The 24,765-nt window shown below is 40.3% G+C and overlaps 2 protein-coding genes across 4 annotated transcripts in view; both read left to right on the forward strand.

Moving 5' to 3' along the window:
- Nucleotides 1-1,822, forward strand: part of LTBP1 (latent transforming growth factor beta binding protein 1) — a 186,085-nt gene extending 184,263 nt beyond the window's left edge. Inside the window, exon 33 of the mRNA XM_041477230.1 lies at nucleotides 792-1,822. Within this exon, the coding sequence (XP_041333164.1) occupies nucleotides 792-961 (170 nt within the window). The 3' untranslated portion in view covers nucleotides 962-1,822. The remainder of the gene's footprint in view (nucleotides 1-791) is intronic.
- A 13,621-nt stretch (nucleotides 1,823-15,443) lies between these two features.
- RASGRP3 (RAS guanyl releasing protein 3) overlaps nucleotides 15,444-24,765 on the forward strand; it is a 59,193-nt gene continuing 49,871 nt past the window's right edge. For all 3 annotated transcript variants that reach the window (XM_041477278.1, XM_041477282.1, XM_041477283.1), the window contains exon 1: nucleotides 15,444-15,723. The gene's annotated coding sequence lies outside the window, so the exon portion shown is untranslated. The remainder of the gene's footprint in view (nucleotides 15,724-24,765) is intronic.

Here is a 24,765-nt window from a genome sequence, read left to right on the forward strand (position 1 = left end):
AACACACTCAACTATTTCTCTCACTCTCAAACTAGTAAATCTGCACGTTTATTAACCAAGACATCTATATCTTCAATTAAAACAACTAAACATGGGAACAGCAAATGTTGGTGAGAAGATGAAGCAAAACAACCACCCTTCGGTATAGAAGCCTGGTACAAGCAGTGTGATTATTTCAGTTTAAAGTCTGCACTAACTTTGTTTAGCATTTTGCTTTGTGGCACACAGCTGAAATCTCCCAGCTCTATGAGGAGGAGCTGCCTATGTGCTTTGTAATCTTCAGGACTTTATGGCGAGCTGGCCTCCTTAGCACAAAAAGATGTAGCTGCTGTGCACCTCAGGCCAAGGCAGCATGGTGTTGAGTGCAGGTAGTTTGTCCTCACAGCTATTCAGGTGACAACACCAGCAGCTCCTCAAGTATTCAGCTGGTAAAGTACAGATGTTATGCTAAGAACTTTGACATTCTTTCTTAGAAGTCCTTTTTCAGTCATCAGATAAACACATGTAAGTGGTTACTTAATTTTGTTGTGCAGCTGGGCTGAATTTGGACTTGGTAATGTAACAGTTTAAGGCCCTTTAATACCCTATTGATTTCCTATGATAACTTCCACCTCTTCCAAATTCATCTTTTAGAACTTTGGCCCAGCCTAATTCCACCCAATCGGAACTGAAAATAAAGTTCTCAGGGCATTTGTGCAGATTGTTCTAGTCCTAGCAATGCTGGAACTAAATGAGTATTAACTACACACCAGACTTAGGCACATGTGTCTTTTGATGTCTCCTTTTTGCAGATGTGAATGAGTGCAACGAGCTGAACAACAGGATGTCCCTCTGCAAGAATGCCAAATGCATTAACACGGAAGGGTCCTACAAGTGTTTGTGTCTCCCTGGGTATGTGCCTTCAGACAAGCCAAACTACTGCACACCACTGAACTCAGAGCCAGAGAGTGAACTGGAGTAGAGGAAAATCTCCGTATCCTAAGCCCATATACTCTGCACTGTATAAAGAAAAGGAAGAAAAGTATTTAACTTGAGAAGAGAAGGCACCAGAGTAGGAAACAAAAGGGGAGAAAAGGGTTAAAATGTATCGAAGGTGAGACATGATGGGTTGGTTGTTTATCAGCTTCACTGAAGTGACAGACCAAATGGACACATTGCTCCGTATGAAAGAAACAAGTATATAGTGTGTTCATAAAAAAAATATTTGAAAATAATCAAAAACAGTGCTGTTATTTGAAACAGAAGAGCTTTGGTTTTTTTGTTTTTTGTTTTGGATTTTTTTTTTTACTATTGCTTGATTAATTTGGCATTTAAATAGTGATGGAAATATTTTATATTACTGTGTCATTTTTTGATTGTTCATTTCCTTGCCTACTGTTTCTTTTCAGACCTTTTTTTCTGATCAGTACAAATTCTATGATACAGATATTCTTAGTCCATTTTATAAGAACTGTTACACAGGGTGGTGCTCCTCCTTCCCTGGAACATTGGTCAGTGACTTTTTTTTAATTTGCTAGTTGTCTGCCCTGTGGAGCAGGCACCATTTGTTTTAAAATGTTTATATACCTTGGCGAAAAGTCCTTATATTCATTTTGTATCCTGTATGGTTGTTACTGCACTTAAAGTCTTTAGAACCTTTCTTGTCAAGTTCAAAGCTGCTAGTGGACAACATTGGATTCCTTTTTGTACATTAAACCAAAAGATTTTAGCTCACATCTCTATTGTAATGTGTAAATTGAACACAAGAGAGATCTTGTATGATTACCCTAACATACTAAAGCTGTATATTAAAACTCAATAAAATCACCTTTTTTTTAAAAAAAAAAAAAGTACTATTTGCTAATTTTAGCTCCTTTCCTCCTCCCCTCCCCTTTTTATTTTGCGTGTGTTTGTTGTACAAGAATCAGCCCTCAGGTGTTTACAAGAGTCAGCTTCTCAGTACTAGATTTAATTTACATTACAATAGTCTTAGGGAGTTGTCTGGCTGGTTTTTCCTTCTCATGCTGTTTTAATAAGACCAGAACCTGAATTAGTTAATGCCTGAAGTTAGGCTTCCAGGGGGAAGATTTCAAACACAGACCTACAGAAACTGTTTGACTTGGAAGCTGATTCACATGGAATTTTTTTTTTCTTTCCTGGTTTAGGCATGTTTCCCACTAAATCTGCAAATAACACTCCACAGTATGATGGCCTGGTTTTCAGAAATACTGAGGAGAAGGGGGAGAATTTCCTTTTCTTGATGAACTGTACCTTCCCATCAGCTCTTATTTTTCAGTGGAAGGGGAGAGAGATTAGGAGACTGACAGATGTTTCACTTTGACCTTCTCCAGAGCGAAAGAGTTTCTTTCAGAAATCCTGAAACAGGTTTTTTCCAATGAAATGTTTTGCTGTATCTTCTAGACCTACCCTGCATTAAAAGGAGAAAGGATAACTTGAGATTTTTAAAAGTGAGTCAATTTCAGTCCAATTGTCCAAAAATTAGGTTATTTCTCATTTCACAAAAAAAAAAAAAAAAAAAAAAAAAAAAAAAAAAAAAAAAAAAACCCCAAACAAAAAACCCTTGTTTTTATTCAGAATAAAATTCATTTTTCAATATTCAGGTCAGCCACTGAACCAAAAATATCATAAGCTCTATCCCTTTCAGTTCTGCACTACAGTAGATCTTACTAAAGTCCGTGTCAAAATGCAGTAAAACATTCTCAATAAATCTCTAAAGAGGGATCTTTAGGGAAGAGATTCTTTGTGAAGTGCCAAACTCTCTTTACTTTTCTAGAATTAGGCAGGAGAGGGTGGAGGGCCAGTTACTCTTCTAGTCAAAAAAGAGGTGGATTGCAAACACTAGAGCTGGTCTATTAATTACACTCACAAAAATAACTCTTGCTTACCTGCTGTGGTTAAGGAAAAAGGAAGGAAAGTCTAGTCTTGTTAGTAAATGCTGTAACTAAAGAGCTCTTAGTTGTCCTGCTTGAGGTTAATCCTATAATTTTAGTACAGAGCAAGGTCACAGTTACAACCTTTCACTGGGTTCACAATGAGCCCTGGGCTGCTTTCAGCTGCCATGAAAATTCATAGACAAAACAGTGCTCCCCTGACTGCCACCTCCTCCTGCTTCAGTAACCAGCTGTGTTCATCTCTGCAAGACAGCCTAGGGCCCAACACACCACTGCAGCTCTCACCCCAGCCTGAGATTTTCAGCATCCCAGTACTCCATCAATCCATACCCAGGTAGCACCTGTTTGCAGGTGAGTGCCAGGACAGGCTGACAGATGCAGAAGCATTGGCGCAACTGCTGCCAAATGTTGTCCATGCTCTCAGCAGGGAGGATTAGTTGGGTCATTTGTCTCTAGCTGTTCATCAAAGTTCGCAGACCTCAGATTGTGCTGGCCTTTTGCTCTGGTTTGCCTTATAGACATGGTTGAAATTGGTCACGGCATTGAAAGCTACCAGTAGGTTCAGAGTGGTGAACTGGCTCTGGTTCCGTGGATAACAAATCCCCCAGCAAACCTAAACTATCTCTTCACCTATCAGTTTCTGCTAGCAGCAATTCACAAAAAACATTTTGGTGTGTCCAGCCATCTTCCATCTCCCCTACCTAATTCAAGAGGGCAGCAGTTGACCCAAGCCCTGAATGAAGGTTGAAACATTCTGCTGGTTCAATAGCCACATGCTCATTACAGCCACACACTTCCATCAATCACAGACACTGTATGAGCAGGCAGCAGACTTTATGCATGCTTGTGCCTTTCCCTTCCACCTCTTTGTACCTCTAATATGCCTTAAAACACACACAGGGAGCCAAAATCAGACCAAGCAGCCTAAATCCCATTTACATCCCAGTGCTTAGTATTCCACGTTGCCTGGCTCCAGGCCTTCAGAAATGCTTTGACAAAGGAACCACAATTGGAGGAATTAAGTGAAATTCAGCCTCTGGAGCCCACCTACTTTGCCCCAGTATAGCAAGGCTGGTTCTGTCATTTCACCTGAAAAGCTGCAGGGCTTAGGAATACAATTTTGATTCATAGTTAAACAAACATTTTCTTAACATGATTAAGACAAGGGATTGGACACCATGGGTGTAGCCATTTTAGTTGTTACAAGAACTGCGGTTTAGGTGAGAGCCTTCAAAATACAGAAACCACCACGTACAGTTCCATGATTCAAGTTTCTGAGTACAGCAGAATCTGGAACTGATTACAATTTATACCAAATGGCACCATTACTTTATATATCCATATGGATCCTCTAAAAAAAAATCAGTCCTTTTTCAGGCAGACATTTCCTTGCTACAAAAAATAAAATTGCTGACATGGTAGAACTGAATTCTGCTAGTTCCCTTTTAATGCTGCTGTGCTAATGAGAATGAAGTTACTATGAAACTGGAGTTACGTGCATTTCAGCTAGAAAGATATTTGATATGAACAGATACTTTCATGTTGGGATGCTATTCAGTGAAAAAATTAGCCAGTGTTAAAACTATCAAAGTGAACACTAACATTCTTTGGGAAAAAACTCTCACAGCTGGACAGATGGTTTGGGTCCAAGAGACAGAGCTCACAGCGATGAAAAATATTCAGCTAGTCAGTGGCAACTGACATACTCAAGTAAATTCCTGACTAAGAGAAGTCCTAGAATGCTAAAGGCACCGAAGGAGTTGTCATGACCTATTAGCTCACGCTGATCATTATCCTTGTGTGGGTTGAATCTGAGTTTGGCAGGGGAGGGGCTCCTGGCTTTGGCACTTTCCTAGTTCCTCAAAAAAAAAAGGTGACAGACCCAATTAGAGCATGTCACAGGCCTGATCTGGGCAGCAATTAAACCACAGTGCATTCCTTCAAAGTGCATGGCAAACTCAGGAACCCCGCTGCTGTCTCTAGAAGACACTACAATATTGTTCTTTTAACAATGCCACTCACTTTGAAGGGCAGTTTGTGCATGCTGGGTCCTCTTTTAACTCCAAGCAGGCCAAAGGAGTTATTAAGGAGTCATTCAAGCAGAGAAGGGGTGAATTGCTGTGTGTAACAGAGGCTACTGTTCACTTCTGAGACCATGTAGTCACTGTCCCTGGAAGTGTTTAAGGAAAGGCTGGATGTGGCACTCAGTGCCATGGTCCAGTTCACATGGTGGTGTTTGATCATAGGTTGGACTCAATGATCTCAGAGGTCTTTTTCAAACTGATTGATTCTGTGATTATTTGGTATTTGTATAGCTTTTTCTATCAGAAGATCTGAAATTTACCTAGGGAAGCTGAATAACTGAGGGAATGAGGAAAATCAGCCACTTGCCGAAGGAGTGACAATGTCACCTTGTGAGAGTAACAGAGGCTGCTACAGGACTGGCCTACTGTCACTACTTTCAGCTGCAGGAATAACCTCACACAACAAAAGGACTAGAAAGTCTGCACCCATCTGGGGCACCACCTCCACAGCTGGCACAGCTGTGCAAGATCTTGAATCCAAGCACCACTTCGCCCCTCACCAACGTTTACCACTTCAGTGCCCGTGTGCCAACAAGGAAACACGTAATGAAACAGGATTATCCTGTGACAACCTGTATTAATAAGAGATTTTACTACCTGATGGGGAAAGAATGACATAAACCACAGAAATGCAGGATGTCAGCTATGTCAGGTTTCCTTCAAGACCACTGGATCACCAGATGTCTATCTGGTTTTGACAGTGTTCAGGCTACGAGTTTTGTCCCACATACATCTGAGGTGTGTGCTCACTTTGCTCTTTCCTCTCTAGACTGGAGAAATTACTGCTGTGCGTCTCAAGTTTGCTCTGCCCAAGGTAGGAGATTGCAGTAGGGACCTCCTGAGGTCCCTTCCAAGCTACATTTTTCCATGAGACATGTGACCTGGAATAGCAGCCTCTGCTGCCTGTCCTTATGTGAGATAGGTAAGGGGGCAGAGGGAACATCACCTCCTCCCCTACTTCTCCCACACCTGAGCATGTGCCAGGTGCACTTTGGAGAGAGCAGAGCACCTGCCAGCTCAGCCCACGTCAGGAGAATCCCCTCCAGAAGGAGCAGCATGCACAATGTGCCCTGTTGCTTGCAATTAACCCGTATGCTCTTGAAGAGTTAAGTGGCAACCTCAGGCAGAAGGCAAGTTCTGCAATTTTTGTCCTGATAAAAGACACAGAGGAGAGAGGAAATTAGGGTATTCTTATTTTATTCAACACTGACTTTCCCTTCCCCTCAAGTCATGCTTTGCCACACATTGCTTTCCATTAGCTCTGGAGCGAGGAGGATGGAGAGGATAATGCTAGCCAGCATGGAAAATTTCTACGTGACAATTTCAGCATCACCTCCAATCCCTATCTACTCAGTCTGCCAGGATCCATTCTGAGCTGCATTTTTCCAAAGCACTCCGTATTGATTTAGTTCTCCTCCCACTGAAACCTGTGGCACCTACATGGATTCCAGTGGGAGCAGGGAAAAGGCTGTGCCAAACTCTTTTGAAAAAAATCCCACCATGTGTGTCTAATGAGGAATGTCTCTGGCAGAAAAGTTTTGAGCGCAGCTAAGCAGATTTTTTGTTTCTTTCACATTAAAAGTTCAATTTCTGCCACTTCTCATCCAGGCAGTAGCTGCCCAGAAGAGTGGGTAAGACATGTTCCAAAATCCCCAGCAGGATATTGTCTGTTTTCAACTAAAACTGAAAGAAACTTTACTGTTATCAGGTCAGGCCCTGTAACTTTGTGAGTGGGCACTATTCTCAGGATGTGACCCACCTGTCCGTCTTGCTGCAGGCAGCCACCCAGCTCATCTCTGGGCACAAGGGCATTCCCCACTTTCTGTTCCATTTGATACCCCTTTCCAGGAGCTGTCTTCACTGGAGTCCTGCTTCTTTTGCTATTTTGCCTCCAGCACATCCTGTCATTTGCTCGTGATCCAAAGCCTCAGCATCTCAAGTATCCCATCCTTCCTGTTCATTGGCATTGGAGGCCACAAAAGTAGTTTTCAGTCTCTAAATAAAGACTTGGCATGTGGTGAAATCGATAGCTGCCCTCCGGTACTTGGGAAGACCTTCCGCCAAGGTAAACCGATCATTTCCCTCACAGTCATCCCTCTCCTCACTGCAATAGAAGCCACCACCACCAAGTAGCAAAGCTACCCAGAGAGATGTGACATCTTTGTCTTTCTTTTACCATAAGCAAGAAATTTCAAACATGCCTTTAGCAATGAATGTGTTCTTTGGCTGCAGCACCACCAAACTGAGCTGAACAGCAAACATAGAATAAGGAAGTTTCAAAAATAAGACAGGAAAGGGAAATCCTTTGCTGTGCACAGCAGTGAGCTGAACGAACATGGAATTTTCATTCACATTTGCTCATGATTATACTTTTTCTTAAAAAAAAAAGGGAGAATTATTATTTTTAAATTCCCTTAGGCTGCTAAGGAAAAAAGGAACTACATTAGCTGTATTACTGATTGTGATGTTGGTTCATTGTAGCACACTGGAGATAAACCAAAGTAGATGATAGGGAGCTTTTGAGGATTTCACTGCTGAGTGGATACTGCATTCAGACATATATTTTAATTTTGCATATGGTAATAGTTCTGGCATTGGGTTATTCCACCAGAAGGCAGCAATAACATTTTTTGCCAAAATGGCCCTTACCTCATCCAGTAAATTCAGTTTATGTTTGAGGGTTTGCTAAACACATTACATCTACCACATATGAGATCTAACAAACCACTTGCAAATGTGTACCCCAAGGACAATAGTCTAGGGGAATCTAACACTAGGGGTATTTCCCCTGTCTAAACAACTAACTCAAAGCAGGTCCTAGAGACCCAGGAGCATCCAGGACTCAAGGGCAAGGACCTCGAACAAGAGCCTCTTGCACATGATCTACCGGTCTCCAGGGCAGGCCAAACAAAAGGTCCTGCAGTGTCTCTCTCACATTTTGATTCCCTTACGCTTCTAATGTGTCTGGTTTAGTTTCCTGTGATTTCCACTGTCATCTCTGCATTCTTCTGTACAAGTACAGTTGAGAGGTTCTGTTAATATGAAGGCTGTCCTACCTAATTTTGGTGCAACTCGATTTTTGGTGCACTCAACTGACTTCAGTGACTCACACAGGGAATAACTCCGCTCCCACTTTATAGGCGACTTTCTAACAGTTCAAAATTTTAAAAATTAAAACCATTTAAAACTGTGAGGCATGAAGTGTCTAAAGCCTTTTGGAAGAGATCTAGCAACCCTAGAGACATTTGCTCATTTTAACCTTTTTCTCTGTGTTTCATAACAAGTAGTATCTCCCTGAACCCTTACAATTCCCCTGTTGGCAACAAAAATATGGACTGAAATGTAGTTAAAAGGCAAATTGTAAGTCAAAACAAGCTTTTTAAACTCTGAGTTTCAAGGATTATCTTCATATAAATCATTTTATTGTATGATTATAAATGGAATGAAGTATCATCAGCTTGCAAAATTTATTCATTTTATAATTAATAAGTACTAATAAAAAATAATAGAATTCTGCCATTGCACAGCCAGAAGAAGATCTGAGTCCGACACCAGCTGTTCAACAACTGGACAGAAATTTAAGCAAATATTATAAAGGCTTGGAGATACTGTGGGAGAGATGAAGCCCTTAGGATTAGTTTGGGCTGAACGCTGCAGGAAAGGGGATGCTCCGAGGGAAGCTGCTGTTGGCGGATGAGAACAGCAGAGATACTTTCTGTCCTGACCCGTCACTAGAGGTCAGAGCAGCACCTGCTGTGCCACGCTGTAATCCCTTAAGGAATGTTAAGAAAAGCCCCAGCTCCTAGAGGCAAACAGTGGTCTTATGAAACAGCTCCAAGAAGACAGAATTTATGTTTCTGCAACGGGAGAAATGGGAAGCCACGGAAAAAGAAGAACATAGCTGGAACGGAAAAGCTTGAACCCAAAATCAGCATAAAAGCACGCTGGAAGATGAAAGTTTCCCGCGGAGCAAAGTGTAAACAATGGCTATTTTTAAAACAGCCATTAGCCTAAGGTAGAAGTTGTCACCTAACAAGTGCAGCTGACTAACACTCCGAGGGCTCTTCCTGATGCATGAAAAATAAACTGCTTAATCTCCCTGCGTAACAAAATTTCAAGCCCAGGCTGAGAACAGCTGGTCTGGCTCATGTAAATCTAGCTCATACATGCAGGACAAGGAGACAGGGAACGCATTAACTGCTCTGGAACAATTCCTGAATAAAAAAAGGAACAGACACTCATCTTCCCAACAAAACGAAACAGATATCCACTGTGATCCTTGATGTCACTGAATAAACCTCGTGATCTGGGGCTCTCTCTGCCTTTAGTCGTGTCCTGGGGGGCTTGCCCTCCAGCAGGAGCAGCCAGGAGGCGACAGCTATCACAGCACTTGATGGGAATCGTGGTGGAGCAGCTCTTCCTCTTCCTTTTAGAAGAGGAGACTGCAGCAGTCATCTGGTCTCAAGACAGGTGCAAGGGAGAGAGATTTGGCGCTGAAGAAATGTCACCTTGTGGCAATCAAATTAGTCACTTCCCCTCCTCGCACATGTTCTGGTAGCATTTCTGGTGTTCAACCCACCACTCTAGCAGAAGAGCACAAGTTTTGTAAGCATGACTCAGGCTCCAACAAAGAACTGCATAGCAATACCCAAAAAGCCATCTAGAACAGGCTGCCCTACCTCAAATGGCAGCAAAGAGACTTGGTCTGCAATCTTTCCATAAACTCACGCAAAGACATTTAGCCCAACTTAACCTAACCTGTCTCCTCTGTTCTGGCAGATGCAGGAAATCAATCCCTTGAAATCCAAAAATGTTTGGCCAGCAGTTGGCTTCACCTCTTGGCATAGTGGCAAAGGGAACCAGGAGAATTAATTCATACAGACATATGGGGAAATAATTCATCTTGGTCAATGAACTATAACTAAGTGAAACTAGTGTAAATAAGAACCTAATTCCATATCCCAAACAAAAAGCAGAAATATTTTTAGCCATTTAAAAATATTTTCTTCTCTAATCTGTATCTGACTCTGAGGATAAGTAAAATGATGTACACACAGCTTCTAGCAACCATGAAAAAGTCAACTGATTCCTGTAGGAAGTATTTTTGCCATGGATGCATTAGCTGTAAAACATATTATCACTCTTTCTTTAATACATTATATACAGAGGAGGAAAAAAATTGTCACTGCTCTGTGCTTTCTCACTTTTTTCCCTTGGAAGCTTCAATTCTAAAAGACACACATTATAATAAACGCAAGAGTAGAAAAGATCTAAAGTTTGAAGTGCAGGACTGTATTGCCTGAGGTCATCTACCCATTACTAATACCTTTGAGTCATAGTGTTTGGGAGTCAAAAACAGGCACCTTGCTGATCCAAGTGCTATAAAAAAGGGTTTCTCTCAACAGAGGTATCAAATGAGAAAATAAGATGGATAGAGGTGGAAAAAGTACGCAAATAAATGAGATAACACTAGTAACAGTGAGAGCAGCTGCCCACCCTGTACAAACATGGGATGTCATCAGGAATGGGGATTTCTGGCATGGCATCCTGAGCAGTCAGGAGAGCAGAGACACCACCCACAAAGATGGACATTACCAGAAGAACCTGTTTGAGAGAATTTCTGACAGTTCAAGAACTTGTTGAAATTTTATGTAGCCCCTTTTACATTCCTGGAACAAAAGACCACCTGCTGCCCTCCAGCAACTGTGTTGACATTTTTGGGGGATCGTGGCACGAAGGAGATTTTTGCCAAACAGTGTTGTAATGTGGCGCTTGTTTGTAGCAGCTTTCCAGAAGGGGGAAAGAAAGAACATGGGTGCTTGCATGAAAATTTTACAAGTGGAAACAGCATGAAATTGTGAGCTGTCTGGAAGCAAACCAAATTACACACACCCTGAGAAGGACAGAAGTAGCACACAAAGAGCCTTGAATATAAAGATGTGACTGAAAATGGAACAGGAGAAACACAAATTACAATTGAAAAAAAAAATATATATTAAAAGCAGGAATAACAAACAGCATAAGCTTTCCAAATAAAAGTATTACTTCCTGTGAGACCTTTGGCAAATTACTCTGTTTTTCCATCAATACCATGGAGATAATGTTTCCTGCTGTCACCACACCCCTAAAAACTGTAAACTCCTGATTTTTTGTAGAGAAATCAATCACAGAGAAAGGTGATAGGGATGTACAGAAGGTTTGGGCCTTAAGAACGTCAACATTCTGTAAGTGAAGTTTTAACTTTAATCTTCACTATTATGCTGCCATCAGGTTTAAGGCATGTTCTTTAGCATATGGAATGAAAAAATATGCATTCTGTTTTGGTAAGCAAGTAGATGAAGAATAAATTAGACTTCTATTTGTGGTCACCCTTCACGACCACACAACCAGTCAAAAGCACAGAGAGATAGGTTATGGCATAAGGGATTACAGCCCCCAGCTGTGCTAAACTCAGGAGGCCACAAACACACAGGGACACAATCAGCCTTCTGCTTGTATGCTGACACACAGCCTGGGTCTGACCTGTGGTTTTCCCTTCCCTTTTTTTAAGATCACCATGAACATTTCTTCACCTTGTCCCGTGGCTGTAAGCAGCAGATCTCTTGGGATGTGTCTATGTTTTGACGATTTGCTTGAGTGGTAGAGGGAAGAAAACCAATAAATCTTCAATACAGTGAATATAAGCTACAATTAGAAAGGCCCTCAAACCCACAGCTCCTCAGCTGCTGTGAATTGGCACAGATACATTAAAACTAATTGGCAGGATTCCTCAGGCAGCTCAAATCAATGTCACTCCACTGAAGCTTATGAAGCAACCCCAATTTGTAGAAGCTGGGGATCTGGCCCACAGCCCGTGCTGTGGTCCAGAAAGACCATCTGTGTTTAACAGAATCAGAAATCAAAAGGAAAGTCTTTACAATTTACTCAGTATTGCTGAGACAAGTGATTTTCATGGTGTTAAGTCAGGTAGACTAAACAAGAGCTATAGAAGATAAAAACTAGTTCTTTGTTTCTTCCTTTGTATAGTTTACCAGGAAAAGTTATGTAATTTCTTGCAACATATTCCACAAGGCAATGAAATGTGAAGGCAGGAAGGAGACAACTGAGGAGGTAAGAGGGACAGGAATAACAGAATAAGGAATTCAAGCTACTTAATGAATTACAGGCACTAAAGTGTGCTTCCCTGCTCATGCTGAATTGATGTCAAACCCATTCCCACTGATGTCAGTGGAAAGAGTGGCATTACACAATGCTGCTCAGCAGCCCAAGGGCGGGGCAGCATAAAAGCAGAGGAGAAGGTTCAGGTCGTTCAGCTTTTTATTGTGGAAGCTGTACTGAAAATCTTCCATATTCAACTTTCATGGGAATTTGGATACCATTGTTAGCATTCCAACTGTTTTAAAGGCCAGATGCAGAGTTAAAACTAGCACAGCAATCAGCACAGGGGGAGGGGGCTGGGGAAGTGGTGAGGGGAGATCATATCAATGTATCTAAATTCGTGTTTAGATGAATACTGGTAGTGAATAGTGAATAGTTCACGTTTAGTGCTCTGTGGTAGAAATCAATATTGTTTGTGCAAAGCCCTGCTGGGATGTCCAGCAAAAAGCAGTGCTTTTGTCATGCTGTCATGTGATAACTCAGTCTTAAGTATCCTGTGGTGAGGAATTTATGATTGTCTTTACTTTGAAGAAGCTGCATCTGCACACAGGAACTCACTGAAAAGCAAGAGTTTGTTTATGTCTGTAACACACGCACTCATGCATGTATTTTCAGGGCATTTACATTTTCAGAATGTAAATGAACTGCTTTGAATTCCAGGGGACCAAGCACATCCCAAAGTTCTGGACACCACAGTGTTGCCCTGTATCTGCTCATGTAATCACTGTTTGTCCTAGAGGCCAATGCATAAGGACAAGTAAAAATGAGACAGAGAAAATACATCTCTGAGGCTTTGACACAGGAAAAATTCACTGTGCTATACAAGCATCTGCCCTTAGCAACAACTCTCGCCCTGCTCCAGGGTCACGTGTGGCTCCACCAGCTACCTGATCAATTCCCAGGGGAAAGTCTGTAGTGAAAACTCTTTCAAGTCAGACTCCTCAAGACTGAAATGGTACAGTGGCAGTGAGAAAGTTTGCACATCGAGTGAGAATTTCTGCCGGCGTGCAAAGTCAGAACAACTGAGGAGAGTAATTCTGCTTTAACTTTGTAATCTATTTTTAATGTTTGGAGATGTTTTGAATGACACTGAGAAAACATGTGTGTGGTTTTGAAAGAAAGGCTACCAGCAAAATCAGTGCAAGCAGTCTTGTGCAAGTGGGCTCTACTGGCACGGTGCTGACACAAGGCAAGCAGCTATTCCAGACTAAGCCTCTCCAGGGCTCTGGCACTGCTTGGTGCTAACAGCACTCGGAGCACGTGTGATGCAAATTCAAGTCTGTAACCACTAGTAACTCATTGGGAGGATTTAAGATTTCAACTAAACTGCATCTGAATAAAGGTATGTGCAAGTTTATTTAGTGCTAAGCAGCTTTGCATTTCAGTGCTGTTATACCGTGGAGACCAGCTTTGCAGAAACAGAGTTAGTAAGGCCTATTCCACAGCTGCTCAATCAGCTTTTACACATTGCCAGTCCTTCAGCCTTGGTCTGGGGTCCAAAAGAGCCAGAAAGACTGCAGCTTGCCTTCAGTCATCTCCATGACAGAGTCTTTCAAGCAAAATCTAGTTCCATGTTTCAGCTGAAGTCAGTATTTGATCCACTGTTCACTACAAAGAATTATACTTCTCTTAGTCAGATTTGTAGAACATGATCTGCAAAGATCAACATCCTCCAAAAGCTTTATCCTAAATATGATTATTAACACAAGAAAGAAGTACTGTAAATATTATAACTTTCAGGTCCTTCTATGAATTAAATTATTGATTTTGAAAGGAGTTTTGCTTGAAACATTCAATTTTTGTTTAACTTTATTTTAAAAGGTACTTTCAAGGAAAACCTTTGTCCTGGGTCACTATTAATTCTCAAAAAATCAACAACAATGTTTATTCACACACCACTAGTATGTCTCTTCTTTTTCATAAACAATCACATTCTTGTCATGGCAGACAGGATCTCTGCAAAGTTCTCAACAAGGCAGGCACTTTCCTGAAGATGATTTTTATATAAACTGCTCTGGCATCGTGTAGTCTACCTAAGGTTAACACAGATTTACTAGTTTGTATACAAAACAGCATACTGGCTAACAATCACAATCCTTGCCTACATAATATCTGAAACAAAAGGTTTAACATTCTCCAAATTCCTGAAGTGCCACAGGTCCTTAACTCTCACCACGTTCAGCGTGACCCCTCATCTGTATAATCTTAAACAGAAGAAACATTTTTCATGCACATAGCACCAGCTGTCTTTCAAGTCTCTACCTTCCCACTAAAATAATCACCAATCCCAAACCATTCATTAGGGTCTTCAGTAAACACACAGCTATTCTAACATTAAAACTACCAATGTAAAAAGCAGAAAGGTTTTTTTACAACAATTTACTTTATTTATATAAAGTGAAGGAAAGGCATGTACCCTTGACAACAGAAAATGTTGGGATAGGGCAAAGAGATAAAGAAATACCACATTATATTCCATCTTAACTGAGTATAATCTGAAAATCATTAATTTCCTTTTTCAAGCTTGAGAGAGTCTTGGAAGCTTGGTACGTATCTCTAAGTCCACTAAGCTGAAAATAATTAAATTGGAAGTTCTGATTTTTTTTTAAAAAAGCATATCAAAATAATTCTTTTTCTCTAATTAATTAATGGAACATATTTGAGGACTTCAACATAGTTGCCATCTGAGAGCTATAGCTGCACAGCCATCTTCATTGAATACATGCATAACAATTCTCTTTCCCTGCATGTAAACACACCTAGTTTGCTTAAACACTTCTAGTCTACAGGATAAATTCCCTTGAGGAAGAGTGTACTCAGACAAAATGAAGATTCATAGACTTTAAATGTCATTCTTAACCATGGAAGTTTTGCACATCCTGTAAGACGTATTTTGTCTTCTTAAAACGTTAGCCAACTTTGTCCTCTTTTCTAAGCCAAAAAAAAAAAAATTCTTTTTCCAACGCTCCAATCCCAAAGAAATTCAAATATTTAACCATAATGAAATCCTTTAAGGAAGTAGTAATTACTCAAGACACTAAAGCCTACTGCTGCTCTGCCTCCTCATTTTTTATGTGGAGTACAAAAGATTACATCCTAGCATGTTTTTGAGCAAGTGTTCTCCTCATGCAAAGAACTGTGTCTGCAGACCAATCCCTATCAAATTCTTTTACTTATATCGGCAGGGGAGGGCAAAACCCCCTAAGATCTTTCCTTTGTTTAAATGCATTTCCTGCCTTCCTTACTGCTATAGACTGTGTTGTGACAGGCCTATTTATAGTCCAAAGAAAGGAAAAAGCACCACTGGAGGCAGGAAAACTAAGTTGGGAAAGAATAGAAGGAAGTGTGGCTGCCATTCAGCCAAACAATCTAGAACTAATTGAGCTGAAAGGAGCCCCAGCCCCAGTGAAGCTGCTGGGAGGGAGCAGAGCACAATCCTGCTGCTCTCTCCAGGGCGCTGCCAGGGCTGCTGAGTGGAAGAGCCATGGGCAGGACACTGCTGGGAGCAAATAACCTCAGCATCTCCATATCCTGAGAAGAACTCTTTGAAAAAAGGAGAGTGATGCAAGTTGGATACCTATCAAATTAAGGTAAGTGCCTCCTTCTGGCATTTCTGCTTGCTGCATGCTCCACTTCTTTTCAGGTGTGGCCAGGCTGGTACAGGAAAAAAGAATGAGCTTTGGAGAAGGAATGGCAAATGACTTTTAGATAAAGGTGTAGCAGGATGGCTGATTTTTAGATAAAGAAATCTGAATTCACTTATGGATTCCTCAGAACTTTTCTTAAGCAAAAGAAACCTTTGCCATAAATCCATGACATGACTGCTGTTTTCCTGACTTGTCTTGTTCATCTTACAGATTGTGATTAAGTACCAGAGAAATGTTGTGGTAAATCTATGCCCCAAAGGAAAATATGATGTCAACTCTGCATTCACTTAAAAATATAGATTTAGAGAAAGACACAGAGAGGGAGAAGTATATTAAATATATATTTTTACAAGATGTATTAATATGGAATACAGAAGCATATCAAAATGTATATAATGCAAGTTTTGTGATAATTCAGTCTTATGATGTAGACTTGAAGGTAGCAACTTAGCCTGAATTAAAGTACCTGATAGTTTCTAGAGTTTTAGAAATTATTATGAAAGGTAATTTGTGTGTGTGCATGCATATATACAAAAATATACTACATATATATATATATATTTAATCAATATTTTTCATTGTTGCTTGCATTGCAATACTACATGCTGCCATTCTGAGGTCTAATTTAAACTGACAGTAGAATATGAGTGGAAATTTCTAATCTGCTGATTTTCAGATACTATACACAATGTCACACTATCATGACTGAGTGTGTAAAAAGCTTCATTTTAAGATAATCAGTTTACACACCACATTAATTCACTGAGTTACCACCAACAAGACACACTTTTAAGATGGAAAAATTGAGTTTTATAAGATTATATTTGATTTCTTCAGCTCTCAACTTGTCCTTTGCACTTCTAACAAAGGGAACGCTGTTGTGATTTGCAGGCAGCAGAATAGAAGCTGTAGAATAACAGACTCAGGTTTTCATCATGCAAATTTCATCTTCTTTGAAAGATCTGTGAGAATAACCTTTGTATTAGTCTCATTTGTGTTAACACATTGCCTCTAAGCATATGCTATTCAGATGATTAATTTGTTATTCAGATGTTGTCTAGGATTAGCAGTTTGTGGTAAAAAGTTGCTGGTGACTAAAAAGGAAGTGTGATGTGTTGTTATTCTACTGTATCCCCATAGGATGCTATTATGTTTAGAGTCTGCTATTGTGAAGATAGCAAGGCAGGATGTCACCCGTGTAGGTGAAAAGCCTCGACAGGACAATTGTAAACAGCAGCAGTCGGCTGAACCCCGATCCAGGGAGGTGCCAAGCAGCAATCTCAATGAAGCAGATGTAAGGCAGGCTCATGGAAAGGATAGGGCCTTTCTTTGTCTGATTTCAAAGTACTCAGCATTTACAGTGATTCTCAGTAATTTACAGGAGTTCTAGGTGGTTATAAGCCTGGTCTTGCGAAGACTAAAGTGGCAGTAAAACTAGAAGCTTTGCAAGAGAAAGCTCTTTAGAATGAAATTTGAGTAACTAGCATAGCATGCTCTCATGCAGGTAGCATTCCTTGTTTTCAATTTCAGTCAGTGATTGTCCTGCACAAAAACTAAACAGAAACAGAAAAAAATAGTGTTTTAATTTAAAAATGTAGTAAATATTGCAGTTTCTGGTTTTGGATAAATACAATAATTTCCATGAGATGTCGGTTGCACAGCGACTGTAACACAGCTAAGCAGTACACACCATATACTTCAGATTTATTCAGGTCAGCAGGACTCACCACATTATTTTAAAGTTTGGTAGCTTGAATGTAGCAAAACAGAAACATTTCCTTAGCTATAAGAAGAAGATCATTTACAAATCAGCCAGTTACATTGCAGTTTACAGGAAAAGGTGATCAAAAGCATACTGATGCACATTCACATTTGCCTCTGGAAAAAATACTACAGCTAGTACTTTAAAATTCCCTAATTAATACTCTTAATAAACACACACATATAAAGATTTGTTTCTAAACTGCAAGAGTTCACATGTTGATGAGTTCAAAGTTTGCAAATAGAGGGTTTTGTCCTGAAGATAGAATCGTGAGGAAAAAATACTTCACTGAAAGAGTGACTGGACACTGAAAGGGCTGCCCAGGGAGGTGGCTGAGTCACTGTCCCTGGAGGTGTTTAAAAAAAGACTTGATGAGGCACTCAGTGCCGTGGTTTAGCTGATAATGTAATGGCAGCTCGCAGGCTGGGACTCAATGATCTCAAAGGTCTTTTCCAACCTAGTTTATTCTGTGATTTCAGAAGACTTAGAATGAAATTTACACGCCAGCACCCTATAAAATCTTACCACCTGCTAGGGTCTAGGTACACTGCAGGAGATTCTTTCTACATAAACACTTTTGAGTGTTCACAAGTACTAACAGAGCTGCAATTATTAAAGCTCCAAGCTAAAAATTAAGTATGAGAATTTGATATACCAGAAGGAAGTTGAGGTTCACATGCTTCCTACCCTGACATTATTTTACCAGGTAATTAAAGAGGTTTAGAGTTGTCAAATAAATACCTCAGTCAGCTGTCACTACTGTATGGGCAGTATGGATTTCTGGTTCCAGGAAAGCTGACTGACTTGAAGAAAAATCACATGACTTAAAAAGTAATGCACTTTGGGTGACAAGTCATGCCATGCTTTCCTGCAAAGCTAGCTCAGGTTTAGTAAGATTTATTATTCCTCATGCAATTGCTCCAGTGTAAGCATCTTAATTTCTCTCTAAGCCCTTATTCCTCTCTACCAGACACTCTTACAAGGAAGCTTTGTGCTCCAAGTCACCATTTAGTCAGGCCCACTAACATCATACGAAAAAAAAAAGCAGAGAACTACAAGTGTTTGGAGTAGTCAAAGCAAGACTTTTCAACAACTCATGTGCAGTCTACAGTACAGTGTCACTCAAGAAACAGAGCTGGGGAAGAGGGAACACAAAAAGGAACCCAATTAAAACACATTAAGGCATCAACATTCAGTATTGTATAACATCAAAATAGTTCTACAAAGAGATGCAGCTGTTCAACACAACAGAATTTTTAGTGTTAACAAATAAATTTTGTTGATAATGTCTAAAACACCTAGCTCATAACTATGTGCTGAATAACATCCTGACTCATGAAAATGTTTATGCAGGTGCTTAAATTTAAGCATATGGATAGTTTCATTGATTTCAAGCAAAATTATTTCAACAGACTGATAAAATTTAAAGCCTGGCAGAGTCATTAGATCATCTAGTCTGACTACAAACACAGCATGTTGATTTCACCATTTCTCATATCTAAAATCCAAAAGCTTTCCTGCTTACCACAGAAGAGTATGGATAAAAGTTTAAGGAGAAGATCAGAAAGTTCTACATGCATGAGTAGTGATCCACAACAGTGAGAATTGCTCAGGCTGACACAAATCCTTTAGCTCAAATGGGAATTAAATGTGCAGGCTTTGCACCAACTTACTGCACAAGGGTGAAGGTCAATGTGTGTATGGAAGATAGACTGCTTCTCCCAGAAGTCTCTGTGCTATCAGAAAAAGCCATTAACTTTACTTTGGTTGCTTTCCTACTCTTCTAGCGGACTAGAAAAGTACTGTTGCATAAGCAAGGGTTTTAAAAAAGCTTATTTAAAATCAATCTTTATGCCAAAGTGCAGCTGTATATTTTTACCTTAAGTTCTCTCATTCACCCCGGACCATGTGCAAATTGCGGTACAAAATAAGGAGTCGTTGTTCAGGAACAGATGAAACATAGATACATTAACGAAATAGAAAAATACATCTAGAATGAATTTGTCAAATCTCTTACTTGGTCACACCTAGGCAGTTTAAAAAGACTGATTATCTGAACAACAGATGAGAAAAAGTGGGAGACCTGACCTGGGGTCTCCTTTCCAAGGATTAGTAACAGTGGGTTTCTGCTGCATGAACACACAGCAGCAGCAGTGGTGTTGAAGGATATGTACAACACATGGTATTAACAAAAAAAAGAAGAGGGCGAACAAGAAAGACTGTCTTGGAGTACAAGTCCACCTGATCATGCAGGTATCTTCATGTCTTAGGTTACAAAAAAAAATTTCGTTAAGTATTTTTGCCTTTACCTTCTTCATCTTCTTCCTATGTAAGCTGAGTTTCAGGGTTGGTAATCTCCTTGTTACTTAGTATAGTATTTCCTGGGAAGCAGATGGGTACCCTAGGGGAAGGAAAAGCTTTTCCCAGCTTTTAGCAGCAGGGAGAAATGACAAACACTCTACCTTATGTAGAGGTAGACTCAGTCCTCTGCTCTTCTCTAAACTCAGTGCAGCAATGTGCTCTCACCTGGATGCCATCTCTGAAGTGTCCCTTCCCAACCCTCTGTCTAGGGATGGTTTGCAGACCCATCTATCACAACGGTCCCCAACAAACTCTGTGGACTCAAACAACTGCACAGTGCAAAACACAGCCTTGCTCCAATGGTTCTGTAGTGCAGCACCACACCGCCCCAGGAAAAGGAGCATGCAAAGTGGCCACCCTGTTGCCAGTGTTGCAATGAAGATGTGCCACTTGGTCAAGATAGCAGAAATGCAGTGAGCAGCCAGAGCAGTTATGGTGTGACACAGAGCTCTGTGTGCAGTCTGCTCTGCCAGCATGGCCCAGCCATGCACCAAATAACTCCATTGGAGGGGCTGGATGGAGGAATTTAAAGTCAAGCTAACAGGTCTGGCATTGCCTCACTAATTGATTAATGACTGTTTACATTATAGAGCTGTAGTTCACTTGAGTTAGAAAGAACAGAAATTAATGTGTACCAACATCTCTGTTCAGACGGCTCAGCATTCTTAGAATCCTTTATATTCTAACACACCTTTTTTTCCAGCATAGCGTTCCAGCATAGTGTTCCATTGTTATTTTGGATTATTACTGTACCACAATTATCTTGGAAGGCTAGAGACAAAGATAAATCTTCAAAGATGAGGTCATTACTAAAGGGAAAAGGAAAACCAAATTCAGTCTCAATTGAACTACAAAATATGCTTCATAACTTCATAAATGGGAACAGCAAGAGAGAGAAGTGGATTAATGCTGAATTTTTCCATGCTGCTTGACCTCCTTCCCAAGCATGGATAGTCTCTTCTTTCTCTCTTAAAAAAAAACAACTTTCAAACTCCCTTCATATAGTGCTGTGGTTTTATACTGAACACAGTCTGCATGGAATTCTGGACCCAGCACATCACTCTGATATTGTGCTATTCATTCAGATATATTATATTAGGAATAACTGTCTTAAGCAATAGTTAAAAGCAGTAAAAATATAAAAGAGGAGGATAATGTCCTTATAACACTAAAAGAAATTAAACTGGAACTAACAACAGAGAAGGGCCCAGAGTAAAACAAGTGCAATAAATCCAGCAGTTATATATAGAGACCTTGGCCCCAAGGGGCACTGTCATACAAAATATTAAGTGATGTAAATATAATAAGCAAATCTCCTCTCAACTAAGGAGCATGGAAGCAATAGACTCTCTCTTGTCTTTGCACTGAATACTTCACACATAGTAGGAAGGCACAGATGCATGCAAATTCACTCATCCCAGAGTAAGCTGGGAGCATGAACCCTGAGACATCTGCTGCAGATTTCAATCAGGCTGCTGGATAACAGAGTCTGACTGACAAACATGCTGTGTGTTGGACCAAGTGGAGATCCTGCCTGGCAGCTCTATCCAGGTAGGCATTTGTGATCCATGCCTCACTTTACAGTGCATAAAAATGCTACTGTTCAGAAGAGAGCAGAGCATTAATTTTTAGTATTTTGACAGAAACTGTTCAAAAAAGGTCAGGTTATTTTTTCTAGAGAGAAGAAGGAAATAGGCTTGGTTCTTTTCTGGGTCTGTTACTAATCTCCATTGTTTCCATTCTTGCAATGTCAATGCAAATGGACTATGTCATGCTGCAACTTGGCATGTAGTGCTCTAAGCTGATACTTAGATACTCAGTACCAGCCTGGCCTGCGTCACTGAGGAAAGAGTAACTTGCCAAACCAAGAACCCTGTGACATCAGTGGTGACAACATGTTTGTCAAAATTAGTAAAGTGAAAAAACTTTTTTCACTATTCATGTGTAATACAAATTTGGCAGATAACATTCTCTCTGTTGTAAAATTTGAGTGAAAATAGTTCTCAGAAGTTACTTATACAAGACAAAGTTGAGAGCAGTTGAACTTACACTAGGAGAGACAAGTAAAATGCAGAAAGCTAGGTGCTTTCAGGAAAACAGAAGTAAATGCATTTTAAAACATATGTTCACTGAATTGAAACCTTTCTGAGCAGCTATAATTTCATTTAAAGTCTGAGAGAGGATGTCATGAAGAACTCAGAAAAAAGCCCTATGTCATACTCTTGGTCTCTTGTATTCATTTGCACCAAGTGTGGGAAAAACCCATACTTACTGGGAATTTTTAAATGGTAAAGGAAGTACTGATTAGCTCAAACTTACCAGGTGCAGAAAAAACAACAAAAACTGAGAGCTGCTGTACGTTCAGCATCACAGCAATATCCCATCCTTGTTCAGCACATCACTCACAATGAGGATGGCTAGAGAAACCTAGAGAACAAATCTTTTCCAAATACACAAGTCTGTTTAGAAAACTCCAATCTAGACAGTATTGGGAAAAACCCCCTTTATGACAGATGTGCTTTTGTGCTACTGTATCTAAGCCTAGAATTACTGAACACACTCTTCAAGCTCTTTTTCTGAAATGAGCATATCCATCCTGCGGAATGTAACTATTCAATGTAGTTGATAACAGACAATGAAGAGCTTTTGTTGTTTTGGTTTTTCGGTTTTTTTGCAATCATGGGCCTATTGTCACTGCTACAGAAGCTGTCCTTAGTGCCTGCTATCACTGCATGGCACAATTTCACTCTATCTCTTTGCAAGGGAGATGTCAGCCTGCTTTAGCATTCAGAGTGCAGAACAACTTTTATTTTTCATTCCACCTCTGTACTTCAAGGTGAAACAAAATCAAGTAAAGAGAACTGGAAATAAAGAACAGTGCTCTTACAGTAATAGTAACAATTTTAATAATAAAAATTTCTTACACATGTCTATATAAGGAAGAAACTATAAATTACCAGCTTCTCTGTGATACTGTGGGCTTTGGAAAGGCAGGAATAAGTGTGATAAGGGTTGTCTTGTGTATGGGGGTATTTTTGTTTGAGTAGGTTTGAGGTTTTCATTCATCCCATCAGTCATTGTCACCCCCTTTCTAAATCTGAGAACCAAAGATAGAGGAAAAAATAGGACCATTCCCCATTTTTCATGCCAAATTTGTAATCCCTAAAGTCTAGTATCTCCCTATACTTCTTTAAAGAAAATATCACATAAGTTAATATACAATTCCCATTAACTTGCAGCTGTGAGTGCACAGCATTTCCACAAACCAGTGTACAAATTCCAAGCTGGACATCAAGAGGAGGAAGGAAGGAAAAGGAGGGAGGTCCCACCACTAATGTCCATGAGAGAAAAGGCTGCCTTCCACCTTTATCATTAAGCTTCATCCTTCCACCTCCCATCTCTACCTCCTGGATCCTCTCTCCTTTACTCTTATAGGTGTGCACTTCACAGTGGGATGATGTTCATCCAAACAGATGATCCTCACAGGTCCCTTCAAACTGAGATTATTCTATTCTATTCTATTCTATTCTATTCTATTCTATTCTCTCTCCTATCCCTTCCATTCCAGGCATTCTGCTTCTGGGTTTTTCACTAAAGAGACCAAGTGCCTAGAAGAAAGCTAAGAGCCATCTAAAAGTGGTGGAAAGACAGCCTAGAGGACAAGCCAGAGCCCCTCTGGAACATGGCATGAGGAACACTGAGGGCACAGACTACTGGCAGAATTCAGGAGTCACAGTAACAAGTGAAAACCTTTGTCAGAGGCAACCATAAACTGGGTTGAATGTTTACTAGGTCAACAAAAAAATCCCCCACTGCCTGCCATGGTGCAGCTGAGCTGTCAAAAAGCAGGTCTGTACTTCATAGACTAGAACTATTATTAGTTTTTCAACTTGAAAGACATGTTTAACAGAGCACAACAACTTTTTCCATCCATAATTTCTGACAATAGAATTATTGGTTATTTTAGCTTAATTCACAAACTATGAATTTCAGATGGGTACACAGCATATCAAACTTCCATTTAAATTATTATTTTCTCATATACTTAAATCATTGGTGGGCACTGCTTTCCAATGAAAAGCAAGCAGCAGCCTTGACTCTAAGCATTGCTCTAGGCTCACCTTATGACATTTAATTGATGATATAAAGGAAGGACTGATTTCAAGAGTCATATCCAGGGATACCCTAATTTGATAGGTTATCCTCTCAGCTCTTACTCTCTTAGAGGTAATGTGACTACTGGTGCACCCTTGGGCAGGAAAGGGGAGGTGCAGTGGGCATTTGCAGTACTCCTGTGCCCCCTAGAGCATTACATTGAAGAGCCTGGAACTGACTTAGATTGCTAGGGATGCAATATAGCCCATAAATGTTTAAACCCGATTTAATGCAATGCAAGGTTGAGAGCCTTATATGCAGTATTTTCAGCAAAATTTCCTATCTGATATGCCCTCATATGTCCTTTAGCTGGAAGCTGTGTGTAAGAGCTGTTGCACTATTTATAGCAGCCCCTTTAATCACACTTAGGTATTTATAAAGCACCCTGTCTGGTGAAGGCTTCCATGGTCTGCTTCCATTCACTTCAGCTGATAGTGAAGGCTATATAATGTCTGGACAGGGAGGCAGAGCAGCAAACCAGGCACTTTGTCTGTTAGGTTTGAGCTCCATATGTCCTAAAAGGCCGAACATAGTGCAGCCATTTAGGAAACAAACGTAGCAACACAAACTTGTAGTTAGTATAACCTGACATTTAAGTCCACTGAGAGTCTTACACCTGTTCCATACATTCCAGAAGAACATGTTAACAGAAAAGAGACGTTTTCAGGCAACCCACAAAACAGAGGTCTGTAACTGCCATATGCAGA

Source organism: Pyrgilauda ruficollis, unplaced genomic scaffold (assembly GCF_017590135.1).
Source record: "Pyrgilauda ruficollis isolate IOZ18807 unplaced genomic scaffold, ASM1759013v1 scaffold4, whole genome shotgun sequence".
NCBI lineage: Eukaryota > Metazoa > Chordata > Aves > Passeriformes > Passeridae > Pyrgilauda > Pyrgilauda ruficollis.